Here is a 26595-nt window from a genome sequence, read left to right as displayed (position 1 = left end):
CTTAATCATCCCTCCCCGTCGCCCCCGCACCGCGCAGGCGAAGACTCATTCAAGCGGTCGGTCTATAATTTTTCTCCAGGTTTTGCAAATATTTATCATCATCGCTGTTTTATACAAATCTCACCACGGTGACTCGGTGACACGGTGTTTTATACGTCATCGTGTTTACGCGGATGTCGTCGCCGGTCCGAAAGTCGCATCGAACCGGGTTAGTGTACCTGTAAAGGGTACTGATCGAGCGGCTCCCAAGGAGAAGCTCCCTGTTGCCAGTATGGATGAGGAGAATTTCACACTGGTATCAAGAAAGAAGAAGGCGCGCACGGCGCCTCGTAAGACTCAGTGTGGTACCGCCGAACCGGCTAATTCTGGCTTGCGGATTGCTACACCGAGTAAGGCGCTGTACGTATCGCGCTTGCATTACACCGCCACGGCTGCTGAAGTGGTGGAGTATGTACACCAGAAGACCGGCTACACGCTGAGGGTGTTCCAGCTTCGATCGCGCCACTACGTGCACTTCAACTCTTTTGTGGTGCGCGTGCCGCGACCACTGCAGGGGACCATCGAGTGCGCCGACTTCTGGCCGAAAGGTGTCGTGTTTCGGAGGTTCCGGGGCAAACTGCCGAATCCGACACAAGAGCAGCCGATGCAACGGAGCCACGCCGTTTTGTCGACTAAATAGTGTTTAGTTTTAAGTTTATAAAATACATTATGTATGTTAGTCTGTAAGGTATTTGTAATATGGGCCTTGTTGCCTGAATTAAATTTCTAAATAAATAAATAAATAAATCTACATACATGTATAAAATTAATTTTGCATTAAAGATTTTTTGCTATAATTATAATAATATGATATGAGTGTGTTGTTTATTAGTTGTCGAACTGTTTGAACAGTTGTTACTTGTGTGTGTACGCATTATTTATTCAGGCATTAGCGTCACGTTTTTAAAGAAGGTATTTAACTAGTGATGCAATTAAATAGTTTGTTTTAAATAATGAAAAACAACATACAATTACCTGTTGCTAGGTAACAACATAACTACCTACGTTTTAGTTTTTAAATAAAACAAAAAAGCTATACAGCTCTATCACGGTTCACTGGATGATAAACATTTGGGCTTTTTTCAACATAACAAACTTAGAGATCCAAAATAAAAAAAACCGGACAAGTGCTAGTCGGACTCGCCCACCGAGGGTTCCGTACTTTTTAGTATTTCTTGTTATAGCGGCAAGAGAAATACATCGTCTGCGAAAATTTCAACTGTCTAGCTATCACGGTTGTGATAAATACTATCCTGTTTTTGTCCCGGGCCTCAAACTATCTCCATACCATTTTTTAGGATTCCGTATTTCAAAAGAAAAAAACGGAACCATTACAAGATCACTCGTGTGTTTGTATGCCTGTCTGTCCAAACTACTAGTTAGGTCTAAAATTTTGAAAAAATACTAAAAATACTTCTTTACGTATAGATGACAGGAAAACCTATTAGAAATATGCAGTCAAGTGTGAGTTGGACTATTGTGCGGAGCCCTTGGAACGAGAGTCCGACTCGCACTCGAACGGTTTTTTTATCCAAATCACCTCTGCGTAAAGAGGTAACATATAGACAGACAGGTAGAGTTGGTTCTATTGCACTTAAAATTTTTGGGGATGATAATATTTCTTTGATTCCATTGTCAAATTTTAGCACCTATTTGCGGTCTTCACGAACAATTCAGCTCTTGCGCCAACGGAGGATGTGGCCACAGAAATTGTAGTCAGATTGGACAACCAGTACTGTGTATAGACCTGATCCCAAGCGCTTGCATTAAGGGGTGCATATGTGTTGAAGGTTATTTGCGAGATGACAAAGAAAAATGCGTTCTTTTTTTTTTATTATGAATGGGCTTACTCATGGCCACAGACTAGCCGAGGCGTAGACGTGGCCTACGATGGAGCGAGCTCGCCCAGAAGGTGCCTGTTCACTCTTGATTTGAAGGTTGCCGGGTTATAAGAACACGGAAATATAGACGCCGGCAAGGAATTCCATTCCTTGGCAGTGCGCATAAGGAAAGTAGAAGCAAAGCGCTTCGTGCGAATTGGTGGAATATCTACCAAGTAAGGATGGAAACCGGCCGTGCGTGTAAAAGTCCGATGGTAGAATGGGGACGGTGGAATGAGCTCGTGTAGCTCTTGGGCACACTCCCCGAAGTGCAACCTGTAGAATACCGACAGGCTGGCGACTTTCCGCCGATGGGCCAAAGACTGAAGCTTAGCCGTTAGCTTCTTGTCGCCAATCATCCTCCTGGCTCTGCGCTCCACTGAGTCCAAAGCGGCGAGTTGGTATTTAGCTGAGCCATCCCACAGGTGGCTGCAATACTCCATACACGACCGGACTTGAGCTTTGTAAAGTGTTAGAAGCTGTCCAGGTGTGAAGTATCGCTTCACCTTATTTAGGACGCCCAGCTTTCTGGCCGCAGTTTGTGCTTTAGACTCAATGAAGCTGCCGAAGCTGAAGACTGAACTCAGCTCCATGTCGAGGAGTTCCAGGCTGTCGGTAATAGGTACAAATGCACCCCGGAAAGAAGGAGTTCCTGAGAAAGAATGCCCTTGTGAAACATTTAAATAGTTTATTTTAATTTTGTGGTTTAATTCATGAATTAAATTCACTGCTGGTGACGTGCTATCGATGCTTTTGGTCTTCTTCGCTAAGATAATAGCCAAAATTACTTGGAACAGCTTTATATACACTTACCTGACTTACCTATTCAAAAATTTTTAGATCCATTTGGCTTTTGAGTATCCCTAACATAAATAATAGTCCTCTAATTTCCCCCGAATCCTTGTTAAGCAATCGAGTTTTTATTTTTGTTTAATTGTGAGAGTAGGTATTTCTTTCAGAAAAAATAAAGATAGGTATCACAATGGGATCAGATAACAGTCAGTTGTAACTTTTTATGTACATTTTTAGCAAAATGCGGACTAAACGAAGTATACGACGTATGTCCCGCCCCCTGCCCGCCCAAGAAGTGCAACGTCAACGAAGCAGTCATCAGATGCAAAGCGCCGCCCAAGCCAGGCGACAAAGAGTGCAAACCGGGATGCCGGTGTGCTGACAACTATTACAAGAACGCTACAGGAACCTGTGTGCTGAAGAAGCATTGCGAAAAACGTAATTTTATTGATAATTATTTTAAATTGACAAAGTGAAGCGAAGGTCTCCTTTTTAGTTTGGGCAAAAATGCTTTTATGGGCAAAGATGATGTACATGTCGCATTTCTCAATTGATACTCGTGAAATTTTGTGAGCAGGGTCAATAATTAAATATCATTTGGGGAACTCGGACAGAATAATTAAGCTTTGTTAGCACCGACTTTGTTAAAAGTCATATTTGCAAAGATTTTTAAGTTTATGGTGACACTTGTGACACATTTTGTAGCTTGACTAGTTTATGCTGACCACTTACTTTCTAGTCCGTTCCTCATATCTGAGGATCGTGACTATGAGATTCTTGGGAGATCTTTGCAAACTTTTAGAAACTAATTAAAACTGTCAAGCACAAATTAAAGGTTAGCTTCATTTCTGTCAAGTAATCACGTATATTTTCTTTTGTGTTTCGACTTGTTTTTTATCAGCATGTTGTATGACATGGTCTTTATGTCATCATGATATCTCACTAGCACGCTGGCGCTTTATCGCCGTCCACTCCCCGCCGCAAAGTCGCGTTCAGTTTTATGATGGGACCGTGTCGTACAGCTGCATTCGTGACCCACAAATGGTCGCGCCGGAAGATCAGCGCTGGCTTTTGGGTTAGCAATGCTGAGGCGGGACCATTTCGTTGTTAACTATTTATTTATTTCATGCTAAAATTTCTTTGTTGTTCTATATTTGTGTATGTTATAGTTTAACACGAATAAATGCGATGATTCTGATTCTGATTTTGTAGAACATAACTAGGTACATTATTGTTATTTGTTTAATTTACAGCTTTGCCTTGCCCAAAAAACGAGCAGTATAATCCTTGTCCTATGATCTGCCCTCCTCAAAAATGTGGCATTGACATAACTGTAATTCTATGCATGCGAAACCCAGAATATGGTGATCCTAGATGTAAACCACGCTGTGTGTGCAAGGACGGAGAACTACGGAACTATGCCAACCAATGTGTCCCCAAAGATAAATGCCGTAAGCCAATACATTAGTAAATAGTAAGCCATACTTAAGACTTGCAAGTCTCGTTGGTGCCCCGGGTCGGTTTGATGTCCTATGCCAAAAAGTTACAAAACTCTTCTTATACTAATCTGTTTTGGAATACTAAAATTTATCGGGTTAAGTGTTGTTGTTCAGAAACTAGACTTTTACATAGCTGGTTTGTTACTGCACGCAGTTGTATGGGAACCTTGTACTTTGCGACTATGCGCTGAAACTTGGCACAGTTGGTTCTTAGCTGGTCTTGAGCAGATACAGACCGGGAGACGTCGAGAGCCACCTCTTATTTAGTTTAAATCCGACGCTGCCGCGCTTCACTTGGAGTAAAATTTTTCGAAAACTATACCTATTAGGGCATGTGATTTCTCATTTTCGGATAAATTAAGGATAAGGAATCTAATTTTAGAACAAAAACAATGCACTTTCTTACAAAAAAAAGCATAAAGTAGAAAATACTAAAAAAACGTATTTTTGATTACCAATTTTTTTTAAAGTGTAAGAGGAATTTGTCAACAAAAAATATAGTTATAAAGCTACACTTATAAAGTTTAATAAAATATATAGTTTATTATACAAATCTGTTGATAAATGGGAGATAAAAAATATGGAACAAAAATATATGGAATAGGACCCCACGGACCCAAGTCTCGGCGCCGAATACAGAGGGTCTACCGCGAACCACGATCAATGTGTTGCCTTTCTGTCGCAGTTGTAAGTTCGTACGTAAGAGTGACAGGGAGGCAACGCATCGAACGTGGTTCGCGGTAGGCCCTCTGTATTCGGCGCCGAGACCGCGATACTTCCCAACCTTTGCATTTTCGGCCGCATCTGCAGCAGCTGCCGCCCTCGCAGAGGTTCCGTGGAGATGTGACGGTGCCAGAGTATCTACGCAGGTTGCATCCCACACTAGCACCCGCCCCATACTCCACGGAATCAAAGCACTTATGAACGTTTTACATAATCAACAGATATATCTGTTATCTTAATCTAATTATCAGTGCAATTTATTGATGTTAATATTATTTCATAGTAATATTAGATTAATATACAGATCAAATTTAATACTAAAGATTACACAAAAAGATCGTCAAACATAGAAAAAATTATGAAAAATACTAGTCTAGAATGTTTCTTGAATAAAATCTAAATATCAATAACAACTGTCAATAAAACATAACTATTTCTAGTTAATGGCAAAAGGCGCCTCACGCGAAATAAATAAAACCTAATCACACTTTTAATCTTTTAGCACCCAAATGTGGACTTAACGAAGTACTGAGCTCTTGCATCAACGGATACTGCGGCTACAGAAATTGCAGCGAACTCGGAGGACCCATACTATGTGTGGATCCTCCTCCCAACGGGTGTATCAAGGGCTGCGTGTGCGCCGATGGATATCTGCGAGCGGATAACGGAACTTGTGTCCCTGAAGACCAGTGTGGTTAGTGTTTAGTTAAAAAAAAAACTTTAGTCTATTCAAGTATTAACCACATGGATCAATCATTTGGCATAAATCCATAGATACAAAATTACCAATAAGAACATGGTTCTTTTGTTTACTTTTCAATATTATATGGCAATGAAATGGTATAGTTACCTATGCAAAATTGCTCATCAAGTAGGTACAAATTATGATACTAATTTCAGATACAGGTTGTGACGGCGATCCAAACGCAGAGAAAGGGTGTGGATATCACTGCGGAAATACTTGTACTACTTATTTGCTCAAACATCCCTTTTGTCCCAAAATACCTTGTAAGCGTCACGGCTGCGAGTGCAAAAAGGGCTTCGTGTTTGACACTAATCAAAAGCTATGCGTCTTACCGAAGGATTGCAGTGAGTAACTAGAGCAATTTTTCCTATTTTTTTTTACTAAGTCAGTGGCAAATTAGTTTACGGCCATGCTGGTGGTAAGTGGTTACCGTAGCCTATTGATACCTGCAACTCCAGAAGTGCTACATGCGCATTGCCGACCCTGCACCCTGGTTGAGCTCTGGCAACCTTACTCACCTGCAGGAACACGACACTATGAGTTGGGTCTAATGTTATTTGGCTAAGGTTTTCTGTAAGGTGGAAGTACTTCCCCAGTTGGGCTCTGCTCTAGACCTGGAATGACATCCGCTGTGCTGTGCTCTACCACTCAAAGCGACATGACATTCACACTATTCACAGTGCCCATACCTCTCTTCAAGAGGATTGGAGGATTGTCGAGAAGAGGATTTGTCTTCTTTTAGAGATTAAGGAACATTCTTAGAAAATTAAAGTTTAGCGTCTAACGTCCTAAACTTTTGAAAATCTTCAATAAATAGAATCTTGTAAAATCTATAATCTAATCTAATATTCCCATGATTTTTCCTGTTTATAATGATATTTCCTTGATTCCACTATCTTAATTTTAGCACGTACTTGCGATCTTCACGAACAATACAGCTCATGCACCAACGGAGGATGCGATGCACGAAACTGCAGTCAACTTGGCAAGCCAGTGCCCTGCATAAAAATTGACCCTAAATATTGCATCAAGGGGTGCGTTTGCGTAAAGGGCTACTTGAGGGCCAAGAACGGGACTTGTGTGCCAGAGGATCAATGCAATAGTAAGTTAAATTTTTTCTGGTTCATAGATATAATTAATGAGGTGTATTTACTTAGGTTAAGGTGGGATGGGCGCCGTACGCCTGCCGCCCGCACCTTCCCCGCTACCCTTAATCATCCCTCCCCGTCGCCCCCGCACCGCGCAGGCGAAGACTCATTCAAGCGGTCGGTCTATAATTTTTCTCCAGGTTTTGCAAATATTTATCATCATCGCTGTTTTATACAAATCTCACCACGGTGACTCGGTGACACGGTGTTTTATACGTCATCGTGTTTACGCGGATGTCGTCGCCGGTCCGAAAGTCGCATCGAACCGGGTTAGTGTACCTGTAAAGGGTACTGATCGAGCGGCTCCCAAGGAGAAGCTCCCTGTTGCCAGTATGGATGAGGAGAATTTCACACTGGTATCAAGAAAGAAGAAGGCGCGCACGGCGCCTCGTAAGACTCAGTGTGGTACCGCCGAACCGGCTAATTCTGGCTTGCGGATTGCTACACCGAGTAAGGCGCTGTACGTATCGCGCTTGCATTACACCGCCACGGCTGCTGAAGTGGTGGAGTATGTACACCAGAAGACCGGCTACACGCTGAGGGTGTTCCAGCTTCGATCGCGCCACTACGTGCACTTCAACTCTTTTGTGGTGCGCGTGCCGCGACCACTGCAGGGGACCATCGAGTGCGCCGACTTCTGGCCGAAAGGTGTCGTGTTTCGGAGGTTCCGGGGCAAACTGCCGAATCCGACACAAGAGCAGCCGATGCAACGGAGCCACGCCGTTTTGTCGACTAAATAGTGTTTAGTTTTAAGTTTATAAAATACATTATGTATGTTAGTCTGTAAGGTATTTGTAATATGGGCCTTGTTGCCTGAATTAAATTTCTAAATAAATAAATAAATAAATAAATCTACATACATGTATAAAATTAATTTTGCATTAAAGATTTTTTGCTATAATTATAATAATATGATATGAGTGTGTTGTTTATTAGTTGTCGAACTGTTTGAACAGTTGTTACTTGTGTGTGTACGCATTATTTATTCAGGCATTAGCGTCACGTTTTTAAAGAAGGTATTTAACTAGTGATGCAATTAAATAGTTTGTTTTAAATAATGAAAAACAACATACAATTACCTGTTGCTAGGTAACAACATAACTACCTACGTTTTATCAAACTGCACAACGGGACTTAATCGCGTATTTAAGTTTTAAGATTTACCTCCGACGTTTCGAGGACGGCGTTGTCCCCGTGGTCTCGGAGAAGACTGGCTCAAGTTGACATCAACATCTTCTAGCCGCGCGAGTTTTTCGAACTACCCGCACTTGGTCTTGTTTATCAGTTTGAACGTTTTGCGCACTAGGGATGTCACTCTGTCGACACACAACACTAACGATATTCGATTTATCGACTGTCGATATTCGTTTCCGCTTACATTTACTAATGACTGGATTCCATGTGGATGAGATCTTAAAACCCTCGTCCCGATTAAAATTGCAATGTTTTTTGATTTCAATGGCTTCCCGCACTTTTCTACTGTAGAAATGGCGATCCGTGGAGAGGATTTTAGGGTTATGCAGTCCCGTTGTGCAGTTTGATAATGTTTAATAATCGTGAAAGTTTAAATCAGTGTTTTACCTACGTTTTAGTTTTTAAATAAAACAAAAAAGCTATACAGCTCTATCACGGTTCACTGGATGATAAACATTTGGGCTTTTTTCAACATAACAAACTTAGAGATCCAAAATAAAAAAAACCGGACAAGTGCTAGTCGGACTCGCCCACCGAGGGTTCCGTACTTTTTAGTATTTGTTGTTATAGCGGCAAGAGAAATACATCGTCTGCGAAAATTTCAACTGTCTAGCTATCACGGTTGTGATAAATACTATCCTGTTTTTGTCCCGGGCCTCAAACTATCTCCATACCATTTTTTAGGATTCCGTATTTCAAAAGAAAAAAACGGAACCATTACAAGATCACTCGTGTGTTTGTATGCCTGTCTGTCCAAACTACTAGTTAGGTCTAAAATTTTGAAAAAATACTAAAAATACTTCTTTACGTATAGATGACAGGAAAACCTATTAGAAATATGCAGTCAAGTGTGAGTTGGACTATTGTGCGGAGCCCTTGGAACGAGAGTCCGACTCGCACTCGAACGGTTTTTTTATCCAAGTCACCTCTGCGTAAAGAGGTAACATACAGACAGACAGGTAGAGTTGGTTCTATTGCACTTAAAATTTTTGGGGATGATAATATTTCTTTGATTCCATTGTCAAATTTTAGCACCTATTTGCGGTCTTCACGAACAATTCAGCTCTTGCGCCAACGGAGGATGTGGCCACAGAAATTGTAGTCAGATTGGACAACCAGTACTGTGTATAGACCTGATCCCAAGCGCTTGCATTAAGGGGTGCATATGTGTTGAAGGTTATTTGCGAGATGACAAAGAAAAATGCGTTCTTTTTTTTTTATTATGAATGGGCTTACTCATGGCCACAGACTAGCCGAGGCGTAGACGTGGCCTACGATGGAGCGAGCTCGCCCAGAAGGTGCCTGTTCACTCTTGATTTGAAGGTTGCCGGGTTATAAGAACACGGAAATATAGACGCCGGCAAGGAATTCCATTCCTTGGCAGTGCGCATAAGGAAAGTAGAAGCAAAGCGCTTCGTGCGAATTGGTGGAATATCTACCAAGTAAGGATGGAAACCGGCCGTGCGTGTAAAAGTCCGATGGTAGAATGGGGACGGTGGAATGAGCTCGTGTAGCTCTTGGGCACACTCCCCGAAGTGCAACCTGTAGAATACCGACAGGCTGGCGACTTTCCGCCGATGGGCCAAAGACTGAAGCTTAGCCGTTAGCTTCTTGTCGCCAATCATCCTCCTGGCTCTGCGCTCCACTGAGTCCAAAGCGGCGAGTTGGTATTTAGCTGAGCCATCCCACAGGTGGCTGCAATACTCCATACACGACCGGACTTGAGCTTTGTAAAGTGTTAGAAGCTGTCCAGGTGTGAAGTATCGCTTCACCTTATTTAGGACGCCCAGCTTTCTGGCCGCAGTTTGTGCTTTAGACTCAATGAAGCTGCCGAAGCTGAAGACTGAACTCAGCTCCATGTCGAGGAGTTCCAGGCTGTCGGTAATAGGTACAAATGCACCCCGGAAAGAAGGAGTTCCTGAGAAAGAATGCCCTTGTGAAACATTTAAATAGTTTATTTTAATTTTGTGGTTTAATTCATGAATTAAATTCACTGCTGGTGACGTGCTATCGATGCTTTTGGTCTTCTTCGCTAAGATAATAGCCAAAATTACTTGGAACAGCTTTATATACACTTACCTGACTTACCTATTCAAAAATTTTTAGATCCATTTGGCTTTTGAGTATCTCTAACATAAATAATAGTCCTCTAATTTCCCCCGAATCCTTGTTAAGCAATCGAGTTTTTATTTTTGTTTAATTGTGAGAGTAGGTATTTCTTTCAGAAAAAATAAAGATAGGTATCACAATGGGATCAGATAACAGTCAGTTGTAACTTTTTATGTACATTTTTAGCAAAATGCGGACTAAACGAAGTATACGACGTATGTCCCGCCCCCTGCCCGCCCAAGAAGTGCAACGTCAACGAAGCAGTCATCAGATGCAAAGCGCCGCCCAAGCCAGGCGACAAAGAGTGCAAACCGGGATGCCGGTGTGCTGACAACTATTACAAGAACGCTACAGGAACCTGTGTGCTGAAGAAGCATTGCGAAAAACGTAATTTTATTGATAATTATTTTAAATTGACAAAGTGAAGCGAAGGTCTCCTTTTTAGTTTGGGCAAAAATGCTTTTATGGGCAAAGATGATGTACATGTCGCATTTCTCAATTGATACTCGTGAAATTTTGTGAGCAGGGTCAATAATTAAATATCATTTGGGGAACTCGGACAGAATAATTAAGCTTTGTTAGCACCGACTTTGTTAAAAGTCATATTTGCAAAGATTTTTAAGTTTATGGTGACACTTGTGACACATTTTGTAGCTTGACTAGTTTATGCTGACCACTTACTTTCTAGTCCGTTCCTCATATCTGAGGATCGTGACTATGAGATTCTTGGGAGATCTTTGCAAACTTTTAGAAACTAATTAAAACTGTCAAGCACAAATTAAAGGTTAGCTTCATTTCTGTCAAGTAATCACGTATATTTTCTTTTGTGTTTCGACTTGTTTTTTATCAGCATGTTGTATGACATGGTCTTTATGTCATCATGATATCTCACCAGCACGCTGGCGCTTTATCGCCGTCCACTCCCCGCCGCAAAGTCGCGTTCAGTTTTATGATGGGACCGTGTCGTACAGCTGCATTCGTGACCCACAAATGGTCGCGCCGGAAGATCAGCGCTGGCTTTTGGGTTAGCAATGCTGAGGCGGGACCATTTCGTTGTTAACTATTTATTTATTTCATGCTAAAATTTCTTTGTTGTTCTATATTTGTGTATGTTATAGTTTAACACGAATAAATGCGATGATTCTGATTCTGATTTTGTAGAACATAACTAGGTACATTATTGTTATTTGTTTAATTTACAGCTTTGCCTTGCCCAAAAAACGAGCAGTATAATCCTTGTCCTATGATCTGCCCTCCTCAAGAATGTGGCATTGACATAACTGTAATTCTATGCATGCGAAACCCAGAATATGGTGATCCTAGATGTAAACCACGCTGTGTGTGCAAGGACGGAGAACTACGGAACTATGCCAACCAATGTGTCCCCAAAGATAAATGCCGTAAGCCAATACATTAGTAAATAGTAAGCCATACTTAAGACTTGCAAGTCTCGTTGGTGCCCCGGGTCGGTTTGATGTCCTATGCCAAAAAGTTACAAAACTCTTCTTATACTAATCTGTTTTGGAATACTAAAATTTATCGGGTTAAGTGTTGTTGTTCAGAAACTAGACTTTTACATAGCTGGTTTGTTACTGCACGCAGTTGTATGGGAACCTTGTACTTTGCGACTATGCGCTGAAACTTGGCACAGTTGGTTCTTAGCTGGTCTTGAGCAGATACAGACCGGGAGACGTCGAGAGCCACCTCTTATTTAGTTTAAATCCGACGCTGCCGCGCTTCACTTGGAGTAAAATTTTTCGAAAACTATACCTATTAGGGCATGTGATTTCTCATTTTCGGATAAATTAAGGATAAGGAATCTAATTTTAGAACAAAAACAATGCACTTTCTTACAAAAAAAAGCATAAAGTAGAAAATACTAAAAAACGTATTTTTGATTACTAATTTTTTTTAAAGTGTAAGAGGAATTTGTCAACAAAAAATATAGTTATAAAGCTACACTTATAAAGTTTAATAAAATATATAGTTTATTATACAAATCTGTTGATAAATGGGAGATAAAAAATATGGAACAAAAATATATGGAATAGGACCCCACGGACCCAAGTCTCGGCGCCGAATACAGAGGGTCTACCGCGAACCACGATCAATGTGTTGCCTTTCTGTCGCAGTTGTAAGTTCGTACGTAAGAGTGACAGGGAGGCAACGCATCGAACGTGGTTCGCGGTAGGCCCTCTGTATTCGGCGCCGAGACCGCGATACTTCCCAACCTTTGCATTTTCGGCCGCATCTGCAGCAGCTGCCGCCCTCGCAGAGGTTCCGTGGAGATGTGACGGTGCCAGAGTATCTACGCAGGTTGCATCCCACACTAGCACCCGCCCCATACTCCACGGAATCAAAGCACTTATGAACGTTTTACATAATCAACAGATATATCTGTTATCTTAATCTAATTATCAGTGCAATTTATTGATGTTAATATTATTTCATAGTAATATTAGATTAATATACAGATCAAATTTAATACTAAAGATTACACAAAAAGATCGTCAAACATAGAAAAAATTATGAAAAATACTAGTCTAGAATGTTTCTTGAATAAAATCTAAATATCAATAACAACTGTCAATAAAACATAACTATTTCTAGTTAATGGCAAAAGGCGCCTCACGCGAAATAAATAAAACCTAATCACACTTTTAATCTTTTAGCACCCAAATGTGGACTTAACGAAGTACTGAGCTCTTGCATCAACGGATACTGCGGCTACAGAAATTGCAGCGAACTCGGAGGACCCATACTATGTGTGGATCCTCCTCCCAACGGGTGTATCAAGGGCTGCGTGTGCGCCGATGGATATCTGCGAGCGGATAACGGAACTTGTGTCCCTGAAGACCAGTGTGGTTAGTGTTTAGTTAAAAAAAAAACTTTAGTCTATTCAAGTATTAACCACATGGATCAATCATTTGGCATAAATCCATAGATACAAAATTACCAATAAGAACATGGTTCTTTTGTTTACTTTTCAATATTATATGGCAATGAAATGGTATAGTTACCTATGCAAAATTGCTCATCAAGTAGGTACAAATTATGATACTAATTTCAGATACAGGTTGTGACGGCGATCCAAACGCAGAGAAAGGGTGTGGATATCACTGCGGAAATACTTGTACTACTTATTTGCTCAAACATCCCTTTTGTCCCAAAATACCTTGTAAGCGTCACGGCTGCGAGTGCAAAAAGGGCTTCGTGTTTGACACTAATCAAAAGCTATGCGTCTTACCGAAGGATTGCAGTGAGTAACTAGAGCAATTTTTCCTATTTTTTTTTACTAAGTCAGTGGCAAATTAGTTTACGGCCATGCTGGTGGTAAGTGGTTACCGTAGCCTATTGATACCTGCAACTCCAGAAGTGCTACATGCGCATTGCCGACCCTGCACCCTGGTTGAGCTCTGGCAACCTTACTCACCTGCAGGAACACGACACTATGAGTTGGGTCTAATGTTATTTGGCTAAGGTTTTCTGTAAGGTGGAAGTACTTCCCCAGTTGGGCTCTGCTCTAGACCTGGAATGACATCCGCTGTGCTGTGCTCTACCACTCAAAGCGACATGACATTCACACTATTCACAGTGCCCATACCTCTCTTCAAGAGGATTGGAGGATTGTCGAGAAGAGGATTTGTCTTCTTTTAGAGATTAAGGAACATTCTTAGAAAATTAAAGTTTAGCGTCTAACGTCCTAAACTTTTGAAAATCTTCAATAAATAGAATCTTGTAAAATCTATAATCTAATCTAATATTCCCATGATTTTTCCTGTTTATAATGATATTTCCTTGATTCCACTATCTTAATTTTAGCACGTACTTGCGATCTTCACGAACAATACAGCTCATGCACCAACGGAGGATGCGATGCACGAAACTGCAGTCAACTTGGCAAGCCAGTGCCCTGCATAAAAATTGACCCTAAATATTGCATCAAGGGGTGCGTTTGCGTAAAGGGCTACTTGAGGGCCAAGAACGGGACTTGTGTGCCAGAGGATCAATGCAATAGTAAGTTAAATTTTTTCTGGTTCATAGATATAATTAATGAGGTGTATTTACTTAGGTTAAGGTGGGATGGGCGCCGTACGCCTGCCGCCCGCACCTTCCCCGCTACCCTTAATCATCCCTCCCCGTCGCCCCCGCACCGCGCAGGCGAAGACTCATTCAAGCGGTCGGTCTATAATTTTTCTCCAGGTTTTGCAAATATTTATCATCATCGCTGTTTTATACAAATCTCACCACGGTGACTCGGTGACACGGTGTTTTATACGTCATCGTGTTTACGCGGATGTCGTCGCCGGTCCGAAAGTCGCATCGAACCGGGTTAGTGTACCTGTAAAGGGTACTGATCGAGCGGCTCCCAAGGAGAAGCTCCCTGTTGCCAGTATGGATGAGGAGAATTTCACACTGGTATCAAGAAAGAAGAAGGCGCGCACGGCGCCTCGTAAGACTCAGTGTGGTACCGCCGAACCGGCTAATTCTGGCTTGCGGATTGCTACACCGAGTAAGGCGCTGTACGTATCGCGCTTGCATTACACCGCCACGGCTGCTGAAGTGGTGGAGTATGTACACCAGAAGACCGGCTACACGCTGAGGGTGTTCCAGCTTCGATCGCGCCACTACGTGCACTTCAACTCTTTTGTGGTGCGCGTGCCGCGACCACTGCAGGGGACCATCGAGTGCGCCGACTTCTGGCCGAAAGGTGTCGTGTTTCGGAGGTTCCGGGGCAAACTGCCGAATCCGACACAAGAGCAGCCGATGCAACGGAGCCACGCCGTTTTGTCGACTAAATAGTGTTTAGTTTTAAGTTTATAAAATACATTATGTATGTTAGTCTGTAAGGTATTTGTAATATGGGCCTTGTTGCCTGAATTAAATTTCTAAATAAATAAATAAATAAATCTACATACATGTATAAAATTAATTTTGCATTAAAGATTTTTTGCTATAATTATAATAATATGATATGAGTGTGTTGTTTATTAGTTGTCGAACTGTTTGAACAGTTGTTACTTGTGTGTGTACGCATTATTTATTCAGGCATTAGCGTCACGTTTTTAAAGAAGGTATTTAACTAGTGATGCAATTAAATAGTTTGTTTTAAATAATGAAAAACAACATACAATTACCTGTTGCTAGGTAACAACATAACTACCTACGTTTTAGTTTTTAAATAAAACAAAAAAGCTATACAGCTCTATCACGGTTCACTGGATGATAAACATTTGGGCTTTTTTCAACATAACAAACTTAGAGATCCAAAATAAAAAAAACCGGACAAGTGCTAGTCGGACTCGCCCACCGAGGGTTCCGTACTTTTTAGTATTTGTTGTTATAGCGGCAAGAGAAATACATCGTCTGCGAAAATTTCAACTGTCTAGCTATCACGGTTGTGATAAATACTATCCTGTTTTTGTCCCGGGCCTCAAACTATCTCCATACCATTTTTTAGGATTCCGTATTTCAAAAGAAAAAAACGGAACCATTACAAGATCACTCGTGTGTTTGTATGCCTGTCTGTCCAAACTACTAGTTAGGTCTAAAATTTTGAAAAAATACTAAAAATACTTCTTTACGTATAGATGACAGGAAAACCTATTAGAAATATGCAGTCAAGTGTGAGTTGGACTATTGTGCGGAGCCCTTGGAACGAGAGTCCGACTCGCACTCGAACGGTTTTTTTATCCAAATCACCTCTGCGTAAAGAGGTAACATACAGACAGACAGGTAGAGTTGGTTCTATTGCACTTAAAATTTTTGGGGATGATAATATTTCTTTGATTCCATTGTCAAATTTTAGCACCTATTTGCGGTCTTCACGAACAATTCAGCTCTTGCGCCAACGGAGGATGTGGCCACAGAAATTGTAGTCAGATTGGACAACCAGTACTGTGTATAGACCTGATCCCAAGCGCTTGCATTAAGGGGTGCATATGTGTTGAAGGTTATTTGCGAGATGACAAAGAAAAATGCGTTCTTTTTTTTTTATTATGAATGGGCTTACTCATGGCCACAGACTAGCCGAGGCGTAGACGTGGCCTACGATGGAGCGAGCTCGCCCAGAAGGTGCCTGTTCACTCTTGATTTGAAGGTTGCCGGGTTATAAGAACACGGAAATATAGACGCCGGCAAGGAATTCCATTCCTTGGCAGTGCGCATAAGGAAAGTAGAAGCAAAGCGCTTCGTGCGAATTGGTGGAATATCTACCAAGTAAGGATGGAAACCGGCCGTGCGTGTAAAAGTCCGATGGTAGAATGGGGACGGTGGAATGAGCTCGTGTAGCTCTTGGGCACACTCCCCGAAGTGCAACCTGTAGAATACCGACAGGCTGGCGACTTTCCGCCGATGGGCCAAAGACTGAAGCTTAGCCGTTAGCTTCTTGTCGCCAATCATCCTCCTGGCTCTGCGCTCCACTGAGTCCAAAGCGGCGAGTTGGTATTTAGCTGAGCCATCCCACAGGTGGCTGCAATACTCCATACACGACCGGACTTGAGCTTTGTAAAGTGTTAGAAGCTGTCCAGGTGTGAAGTATCGCTTCACCTTATTTAGGACGCCCAGCTTTCTGGCCGCAGTTTGTGCTTTAGACTCAATGAAGCTGCCGAAGCTGAAGACTGAACTCAGCTCCATGTCGAGGAGTTCCAGGCTGTCGGTAATAGGTACAAATGCACCCCGGAAAGAAGGAGTTCCTGAGAAAGAATGCCCTTGTGAAACATTTAAATAGTTTATTTTAATTTTGTGGTTTAATTCATGAATTAAATTCACTGCTGGTGACGTGCTATCGATGCTTTTGGTCTTCTTCGCTAAGATAATAGCCAAAATTACTTGGAACAGCTTTATATACACTTACCTGACTTACCTATTCAAAAATTTTTAGATCCATTTGGCTTTTGAGTATCTCTAACATAAATAATAGTCCTCTAATTTCCCCCGAATCCTTGTTAAGCAATCGAGTTTTTATTTTTGTTTAATTGTGAGAGTAGGTATTTCTTTCAGAAAAAATAAAGATAGGTATCACAATGGGATCAGATAACAGTCAGTTGTAACTTTTTATGTACATTTTTAGCAAAATGCGGACTAAACGAAGTATACGACGTATGTCCCGCCCCCTGCCCGCCCAAGAAGTGCAACGTCAACGAAGCAGTCATCAGATGCAAAGCGCCGCCCAAGCCAGGCGACAAAGAGTGCAAACCGGGATGCCGGTGTGCTGACAACTATTACAAGAACGCTACAGGAACCTGTGTGCTGAAGAAGCATTGCGAAAAACGTAATTTTATTGATAATTATTTTAAATTGACAAAGTGAAGCGAAGGTCTCCTTTTTAGTTTGGGCAAAAATGCTTTTATGGGCAAAGATGATGTACATGTCGCATTTCTCAATTGATACTCGTGAAATTTTGTGAGCAGGGTCAATAATTAAATATCATTTGGGGAACTCGGACAGAATAATTAAGCTTTGTTAGCACCGACTTTGTTAAAAGTCATATTTGCAAAGATTTTTAAGTTTATGGTGACACTTGTGACACATTTTGTAGCTTGACTAGTTTATGCTGACCACTTACTTTCTAGTCCGTTCCTCATATCTGAGGATCGTGACTATGAGATTCTTGGGAGATCTTTGCAAACTTTTAGAAACTAATTAAAACTGTCAAGCACAAATTAAAGGTTAGCTTCATTTCTGTCAAGTAATCACGTATATTTTCTTTTGTGTTTCGACTTGTTTTTTATCAGCATGTTGTATGACATGGTCTTTATGTCATCATGATATCTCACCAGCACGCTGGCGCTTTATCGCCGTCCACTCCCCGCCGCAAAGTCGCGTTCAGTTTTATGATGGGACCGTGTCGTACAGCTGCATTCGTGACCCACAAATGGTCGCGCCGGAAGATCAGCGCTGGCTTTTGGGTTAGCAATGCTGAGGCGGGACCATTTCGTTGTTAACTATTTATTTATTTCATGCTAAAATTTCTTTGTTGTTCTATATTTGTGTATGTTATAGTTTAACACGAATAAATGCGATGATTCTGATTCTGATTTTGTAGAACATAACTAGGTACATTATTGTTATTTGTTTAATTTACAGCTTTGCCTTGCCCAAAAAACGAGCAGTATAATCCTTGTCCTATGATCTGCCCTCCTCAAGAATGTGGCATTGACATAACTGTAATTCTATGCATGCGAAACCCAGAATATGGTGATCCTAGATGTAAACCACGCTGTGTGTGCAAGGACGGAGAACTACGGAACTATGCCAACCAATGTGTCCCCAAAGATAAATGCCGTAAGCCAATACATTAGTAAATAGTAAGCCATACTTAAGACTTGCAAGTCTCGTTGGTGCCCCGGGTCGGTTTGATGTCCTATGCCAAAAAGTTACAAAACTCTTCTTATACTAATCTGTTTTGGAATACTAAAATTTATCGGGTTAAGTGTTGTTGTTCAGTAACTAGACTTTTACATAGCTGGTTTGTTACTGCACGCAGTTGTATGGGAACCTTGTACTTTGCGACTATGCGCTGAAACTTGGCACAGTTGGTTCTTAGCTGGTCTTGAGCAGATACAGACCGGGAGACGTCGAGAGCCACCTCTTATTTAGTTTAAATCCGACGCTGCCGCGCTTCACTTGGAGTAAAATTTTTCGAAAACTATACCTATTAGGGCATGTGATTTCTCATTTTCGGATAAATTAAGGATAAGGAATCTAATTTTAGAACAAAAACAATGCACTTTCTTACAAAAAAAAGCATAAAGTAGAAAATACTAAAAAACGTATTTTTGATTACCAATTTTTTTTAAAGTGTAAGAGGAATTTGTCAACAAAAAATATAGTTATAAAGCTACACTTATAAAGTTTAATAAAATATATAGTTTATTATACAAATCTGTTGATAAATGGGAGATAAAAAATATGGAACAAAAATATATGGAATAGGACCCCACGGACCCAAGTCTCGGCGCCGAATACAGAGGGTCTACCGCGAACCACGATCAATGTGTTGCCTTTCTGTCGCAGTTGTAAGTTCGTACGTAAGAGTGACAGGGAGGCAACGCATCGAACGTGGTTCGCGGTAGGCCCTCTGTATTCGGCGCCGAGACCGCGATACTTCCCAACCTTTGCATTTTCGGCCGCATCTGCAGCAGCTGCCGCCCTCGCAGAGGTTCCGTGGAGATGTGACGGTGCCAGAGTATCTACGCAGGTTGCATCCCACACTAGCACCCGCCCCATACTCCACGGAATCAAAGCACTTATGAACGTTTTACATAATCAACAGATATATCTGTTATCTTAATCTAATTATCAGTGCAATTTATTGATGTTAATATTATTTCATAGTAATATTAGATTAATATACAGATCAAATTTAATACTAAAGATTACACAAAAAGATCGTCAAACATAGAAAAAATTATGAAAAATACTAGTCTAGAATGTTTCTTGAATAAAATCTAAATATCAATAACAACTGTCAATAAAACATAACTATTTCTAGTTAATGGCAAAAGGCGCCTCACGCGAAATAAATAAAACCTAATCACACTTTTAATCTTTTAGCACCCAAATGTGGACTTAACGAAGTACTGAGCTCTTGCATCAACGGATACTGCGGCTACAGAAATTGCAGCGAACTCGGAGGACCCATACTATGTGTGGATCCTCCTCCCAACGGGTGTATCAAGGGCTGCGTGTGCGCCGATGGATATCTGCGAGCGGATAACGGAACTTGTGTCCCTGAAGACCAGTGTGGTTAGTGTTTAGTTAAAAAAAAAACTTTAGTCTATTCAAGTATTAACCACATGGATCAATCATTTGGCATAAATCCATAGATACAAAATTACCAATAAGAACATGGTTCTTTTGTTTACTTTTCAATATTATATGGCAATGAAATGGTATAGTTACCTATGCAAAATTTTTTCAAGGTTGATAAATGAAAGTATAATTTTAACAAATTCCCGACCAAGTCCACGCAAGCAAAGGCGGGCAGAAATAATGAATTTCATATACATCGAGTGCGAATCTTCTTCTTCTTTATTATATACATATTTAAGAGCTGTGCTCTTGTCGGTGGAGCAATCTCCAACTCGCCCGGTCCTCTGCCAACTCCTTAACCTGGACCTGGACACGACCTAAACCTTTTCTTTTATTTGGTTGAAATAATTTATTCTCGGTCTTCCTCTTCCTCTCTTGCCCTCTATTTTTCCTTCTATGATGTTCCTTAGGTACATGAGTACAAATAATGATGCTAATTTTAGATACAGGTTGTGACGGCGATCCAAATGCAGAGAAAGGATGTGGTTACCACTGCGGCAATACTTGTACCACCTACAAGGCCAAACATCCGATCTGTCCCCGTATACCTTGTAAACGTGACGGCTGCGAGTGCAAAAAGGGCTTCGTGTTTGACACCAATCTACAGCAGTGCGTCTTACCAGAGGATTGTAGTAAGTAACTAAAACATTTTTTCCTAATTTTAGAGTTTTAAAGGGGCCCACTGATTAACCGACTGCCGGACGGTATCGGCCTGTCAGTTAGAACAAAATTTAAATAAAATAAAACTAAGTTGAACAAACTAATTTTAGTTGAAGCATGGTCAACGTTATTACATCCGCCGTATCGTTTAAAGATAATTATGCTAGTTTAGCCTCTAATGTCCTAAACTTTTGAAAATCTTTATTTAATCAAAAGAAATCTTATTTGCCTATAATTCTTATATAATATTCCCACGAATTTCTTGTACTATGTTCCTCTTAGCTTCTGCCCGGGAGTTCGTTAATGTGGAATGAAGATGACAAGTTTTGATAAATACTATCCTGTGTTTTTTCCGGGCCTCAAACTATCACCATACCATTTTTTAGGGTTCCGTATTTCAAAAGGAAAAAACGGAACCATTACAGGATCACTCGTGTGTTTGTATGCCTGTCTGTCCAAACTACTAGTTAGGTCTAAAATTTTGAAAAAATACAAAAAATAGTTCATTACGTATAGATGACAGGAAAACCTATTAGAAATGTGCAGTCAAGTGTGATTTGGACTATTGTGCGGAACCCTTGGAACGCGAGTCCGACTCGCCCTCGAACAGTTTTTTTATCCAAATCACCTCTGCGTAAAGAGGTAACATATGTACAGACAGACAGGTAGAGTTGGTTCTATTGCACTTTAAATTTTTGGGGATGATAATATTTCTTTGATTCCATTGTCTTAATTTTAGCACCTATTTGTGGTCTTCACGAACAATTCAGCTCTTGCGCCAACGGAGGATGTGGTCACATAAATTGTAGTCAGATTGGACAACCAGTACTGTGTATAGACCTGATCCCAAGCGCTTGCATTAAGGGGTGCATCTGTGTGGAAGGTTATCTGCGAGATGACAAAGGAAAATGCGTTCCTGAGAAAGAATGTCCTGGTGAGTCATTCAAATAGTTTATTTTTATTCTACGGTTTAATTAATGAATTAAATTCATTTCTCGTGATGTGCTATCGATGCTTTTGGTCTTCTTTTTTTTTCGCTGAGATGATAGCTAAAATGACTCAGAACAGCTTCAAATACACTTACATATTTAAATATTTTTAGATCCATTTGGCATTTGAGTATCCCTAACATATTAAATCCTCTAATTTTCCCCGTATCCTTGTTAAGCAATCGAGTTTTTATTTTTGTTTAATTGTGAGAGTGGGTATTGCCTTTCAGAAAATTTTATGATATCACAATGGGATCAGATAACAGTCAGTTGTAACTTTTTAAGTACATTTTTAGCAAAATGCGGACTAAACGAAGTATACGACGTATGTCCCGCCCCCTGCCCGCCCAAGAAGTGCAACGTCAACGAAGCAGTCATCAGATGCAAGGCGCCGCCCAAGCCGGGCGACCCTGAGTGCAAACCGGGATGCCGGTGTGCTGACAACTATTACAAGAACGCTACAGGAACCTGTGTGCTGAAGAAGCATTGCGAAAAACGTAATTTTATTGTTTAATTATTTTAAATTGACAAAGTGCCAAAATGATTTTATGGGCAAAGATGATGTACCTACATGTCGCATTTCTCAATTGATACTCGTGAAATTTTGTGAGCAGGGTCAATAATTAAATGCGATTATTTTGATTCTGATTCTGATTAAGTAGAATATAACTAACATTATTGTTATTTGTTTATTTTACAGCTTTGCCTTGCCCAAAAAACGAGCAGTATGATCCTTGTCCTATGATCTGCCCTCCTCAAGAATGTGGCATTGACATAACTGTGATTCTATGCATGCGAAACCCAGAATATGGTGATCCTAGATGTAAACCAAGCTGTGTGTGCAAGGACGGAGAACTACGGAACGATGCCGGTCAATGTGTCTCCAAAGATAAATGCCGTAAGCCTATAAACCATACTTATGTTACCCCTTTTTCCTGCAGGAACCTGTAAGTAAGACTTTGGGGGTTTGGTTGTTCAACAGTAACTAGCTCGACCAACTGGACGTTTTACCCGTTCGGCATCCTACACAACCCTATGCTCTCCCATTGGATTAGGCAGATAGAATACTTTTTGTTAACTATTAGTGGATGTGTAACAAACAGCATTATTATCTGGATCCGGTAGAATTGATGGAGTTGGTACAGATTTTTAAATCTGTTTTAAAGTTGTTTCAAAACAGCTATGTTAACCCGCAGCCCCAAAATGCGGTGAAAACGAACACTGGAAGCAATGCTACTACAGCTGCGGCGGCAACCAGACTTGCGACGATATCGGCAAAAAATGGAATTGTCCCGCGAAACTGAAGTGCTTGAGCGGTTGCAGGTGCGATGAGGGATACTGGAGGGACAAGAACGGCAGGTGCATACCGGAAAAACAATGTCGTACGTAACATTACGTTTTTTGATTCTTGGAGGAAACGCATATAGTTATTGCAATGAAAACAATACTTGTATCACTTATTTTCCATTACACTTTTTAATTATATTTTTTTTTGAATTTGTAACCATGCATCTAGCTACATTATATCCGTCATGTTGATATTTCCTGTTGTTAGAAAGAGACATAATACAACATAGGTATGTAAGAGGTTGCTAAGTTTTATGTAAATGTTTTATGTTAACCCGCAGCAAAGAAATGTGCTAGAAACGAGCACTATGATCCATGCTACTATAACTGCGGCGGCAACCAGACTTGCGGTGAAATCGGAAAAAAATGGAATTGCCCCGCGAAACTGAAGTGCTTGAGCGGTTGCAGGTGCGATGAGGGATACTGGAGGGACAAGAACGGCAGGTGCATACCGGAAAAACAATGTCGTACGTAACATTACGTTTTTTGATTCTTGGAGGAAACGTATATCTTGCAATGATAACAATACTTGTACCACTTATTTTCCATTGCACTTTTTAATTATATATTTTTTGAATTTGTAACCGTGCATCTAGCAACATTATATCCGTCATTTTAATATTTCCTGTTGCTAGAAAGAGACATAATACAACAGAGGTATATAGGAGGTTGCTAAGTTTTATGAATAAGGGGGTAAATGTTTTATGTCAACCCGCAGCAAAAAAATGTGGTAGAAACGAGCACTATGATCCATGCTACTATAACTGCGGCGGCAACCAGACTTGCGACGACATCGGAAAAAAATGGAATTGTCCCGCGAAACTGAAGTGCTTGAGCGGTTGCAGGTGCGATGAGGGATACTGGAGGGACAAGAACGGCAGGTGCATACCGGAAAAACAATGTCGTACGTAACATTACGTTTTTTGATTCTTGGAGGAAACGTATATCTTGCAATGATAACAATACTTGTACCACTTATTTTCCATTGCACTTTTTAATTATATATTTTTTGAATTTGTAACCGTGCATCTAGCAACATTATATCCGTCATTTTAATATTTCCTGTTGCTAGAAAGAGACATAATACAACAGAGGTATATAGGAGGTTGCTAAGTTTTATGAATAAGGGGGTAAATGTTTTATGTCAACCCGCAGCAAAAAAATGTGGTAGAAACGAGCACTATGATCCATGCTACTATAACTGCGGCGGCAACCAGACTTGCGACGATATCGGCAAAAAATGGAATTGTCCCGCGAAACTGAAGTGCTTGAGCGGTTGCAGGTGCGATGAGGGATACTGGAGGGACAAGAACGGCAGGTGCATACCGGAAAAACAATGTCGTACGTAACATTACGTTTTTTGATTCTTGGAGGAAACGCATATAGTTATTGCAATGAAAACAATACTAGTATCACTTATTTTCCATTACACTTTTTAATTATATTTTTTTTTGAATTTGTAACCATGCATCTAGCTACATTATATCCGTCATGTTGATATTTCCTGTTGTTAGAAAGAGACATAATACAACATAGGTATGTAAGAGGTTGCTAAGTTTTATGTAAATGTTTTATGTTAACCCGCAGCAAAGAAATGTGCTAGAAACGAGCACTATGATCCATGCTACTATAACTGCGGCGGCAACCAGACTTGCGGTGAAATCGGAAAAAAATGGAATTGCCCCGCGAAACTGAAGTGCTTGAGCGGTTGCAGGTGCGATAAGGGATACTGGAGGGACAAGTACGGCAGGTGCATACCGGAAGAGCAATGTCGTAAGTATCGTTTTTAGTTTTTGGAGAAAACACATGTCACGCAGCCAGGATGTACAGTCGCCATCAGATATACTGGGGCAGCCGAGGTGCTCATAAATATCTGAACACGCACTCTAGCGCCTTGACATTAGAGGCGTGTTCAGAAGTTTGTGAGCATCTTGGCCTCTAGTGATGGTAGCGCTAGTGTTGTCGTTCAGTAATATACAGTAAGATAAATAATATTATATTATTATTGCTCTTCCGAGAGCTTGGCAAGCGCTTCAGGGAGAAGGGGAATGACCCCCGTTCTGAGTCATGGCTTGTCCAACAGGTCTCCATCGCCATACAGCGGGGTAACGCTGCTAGAGTGTGATGAGGACCTTTGGACCCGGCATGGCTCAGAACGGGTTTAGTTCCTTAAGTTTTGTACATATTGTTAAATGTATCCTTTGTGAAATAAAGGAATATTAAATAGGTACCGTAAAATGGGGTGAGTAGGGTCAAAACTGAAATTCAAACCTCGATAACATTTTATTTTTACATAATATATGAAAACTGAATGGTGTATATAATAAGTGTTCCGGACGTTTGAATTTTAGTTTTTATTTTATTTTGGGTAGTTCCATTTCATAACTTTGACGATAAAGAGGATAACCCACCTCACCCCGTAGTGCCTCGTATTTGGGGTTTATTATTTCATACAAAGGTGATTTTGGAAGATTGTTGGATCGATTTTTTTTTATTATGCGTATTACTATAGCTCCATTTTAAATTGGAATACATTATTTTTGTAGCAGTAGCCTTAAAATCCCTTCTCACCCCTCTCTTAAACCTTCTCTCCCCATTCATAACCCACCTCTCCCCGCGAAACCTACTCACCCCGTTTTACGGTACGTCACAATAATATTTTATATTGCACACAGCAAAAGAATGTGGTAAAAACGAGCGCTGGGACACATGTTACCTCAACTGCGGCGTCGGGCAGAGTTGCAACGACGTCGGTAAGAACTGGACATGTCCCGACCAGCCGAAATGCCAGATCGGCTGCAGGTGCGATATTGGACACTGGAGGAATAAGAAAGGGATATGTGTTCCGGAAAAGGAATGCCGTAAGTATCCTTGCCTATAATTACTTCTTCTTTCAAACTTTTAACCATCTGTTGGGGTGTATGTCTCTAATCATAATCTTTCACTGACTACGGTCCTGGGCAGTTTGGGTAACCTTCTGTTTGCCGGCATTTTCCATTATTATTATTACCACATATTACTAGTTTCCGGAAAAGACTGAAGAATGTAGGAGAGGTTCCGGATCTCCGAATTAGTGACAAAAACCTAGTCTAATTTTTTTTATGAAAAATGCCTATAGGCAGATTTATGATATTACAATACTAAGATAATTCATGACATGAATTCTTTTTAGTTTTTTTAGCAGGAGTAGTTTCTAAAATACTACTAGTAATAAGTAGTTATAAGTAAACTATTTGTGACATTCTAATAAATATCTTGTTTAACAGCTATAAAACGCTGCGGCAAAAACGAATATTGGGAGCCTTGTATTCAGGACTGCCGGAACCAGTCATGCAACTTGTTAGGCAAACCGGCGGGGAGCTGCCCTGGTCGAAGACTAGGACAGTGCAACAGTGGTTGCAGGTGCTTGCCCAAACACTACAGAGATTGGACCGGCACTTGTATTCCAGAGAGCGAATGTCGTAAGTAAAACTAACTTGGTGTTGTCTACTTCTTCTTCTTCTTCTTCCAGTGCCATCTCCTACCGGAGGTCGGCTTTCATGAGGGCTATACCAACTTAAGACATAGCTGCGCGGAATAATGAGCGTGTGCTCTGTTTGAACCATGTTCGAAGATTTTGGAGCCATGAGTTACGTCTTCGTCCGGATGATCTTT

The 26595-nt window shown here is 40.8% G+C and overlaps 1 protein-coding gene across 1 annotated transcript; it reads left to right on the top strand.

Annotated features, from left to right (window-relative positions):
- Nucleotides 1-271: 271 nt before the first annotated feature.
- On the top strand, nucleotides 272-26426 carry LOC134666248 (zonadhesin-like). The gene is made up of 23 exons (XM_063523401.1): nucleotides 272-467; nucleotides 2949-3149; nucleotides 3965-4162; nucleotides 5436-5627; nucleotides 6586-6780; nucleotides 10316-10516; nucleotides 11332-11529; nucleotides 12802-12993; nucleotides 13943-14187; nucleotides 14480-14642; nucleotides 17202-17402; nucleotides 18218-18415; nucleotides 19688-19879; nucleotides 20395-20577; nucleotides 21345-21539; nucleotides 21891-22091; nucleotides 22295-22492; nucleotides 22791-22976; nucleotides 23223-23408; nucleotides 23660-23822; nucleotides 24014-24282; nucleotides 25617-25802; nucleotides 26208-26426. Exons 1-23 carry the CDS (start codon nucleotides 272-274, stop codon nucleotides 26408-26410), a joined length of 4542 nt encoding a protein of 1513 aa, XP_063379471.1. The 3' UTR covers nucleotides 26411-26426.
- Nucleotides 26427-26595: the final 169 nt, after the last annotated feature.

The sequence above is a fragment of the Cydia fagiglandana genome, chromosome 7 (assembly GCF_963556715.1).
Source record: "Cydia fagiglandana chromosome 7, ilCydFagi1.1, whole genome shotgun sequence".
In the NCBI taxonomy this organism is placed as follows: Eukaryota; Metazoa; Arthropoda; class Insecta; order Lepidoptera; family Tortricidae; genus Cydia; species Cydia fagiglandana.
The sequence above is the reverse complement of the archived record's forward strand: the minus strand, read 5'-3'. Positions and strand labels throughout refer to the sequence as shown.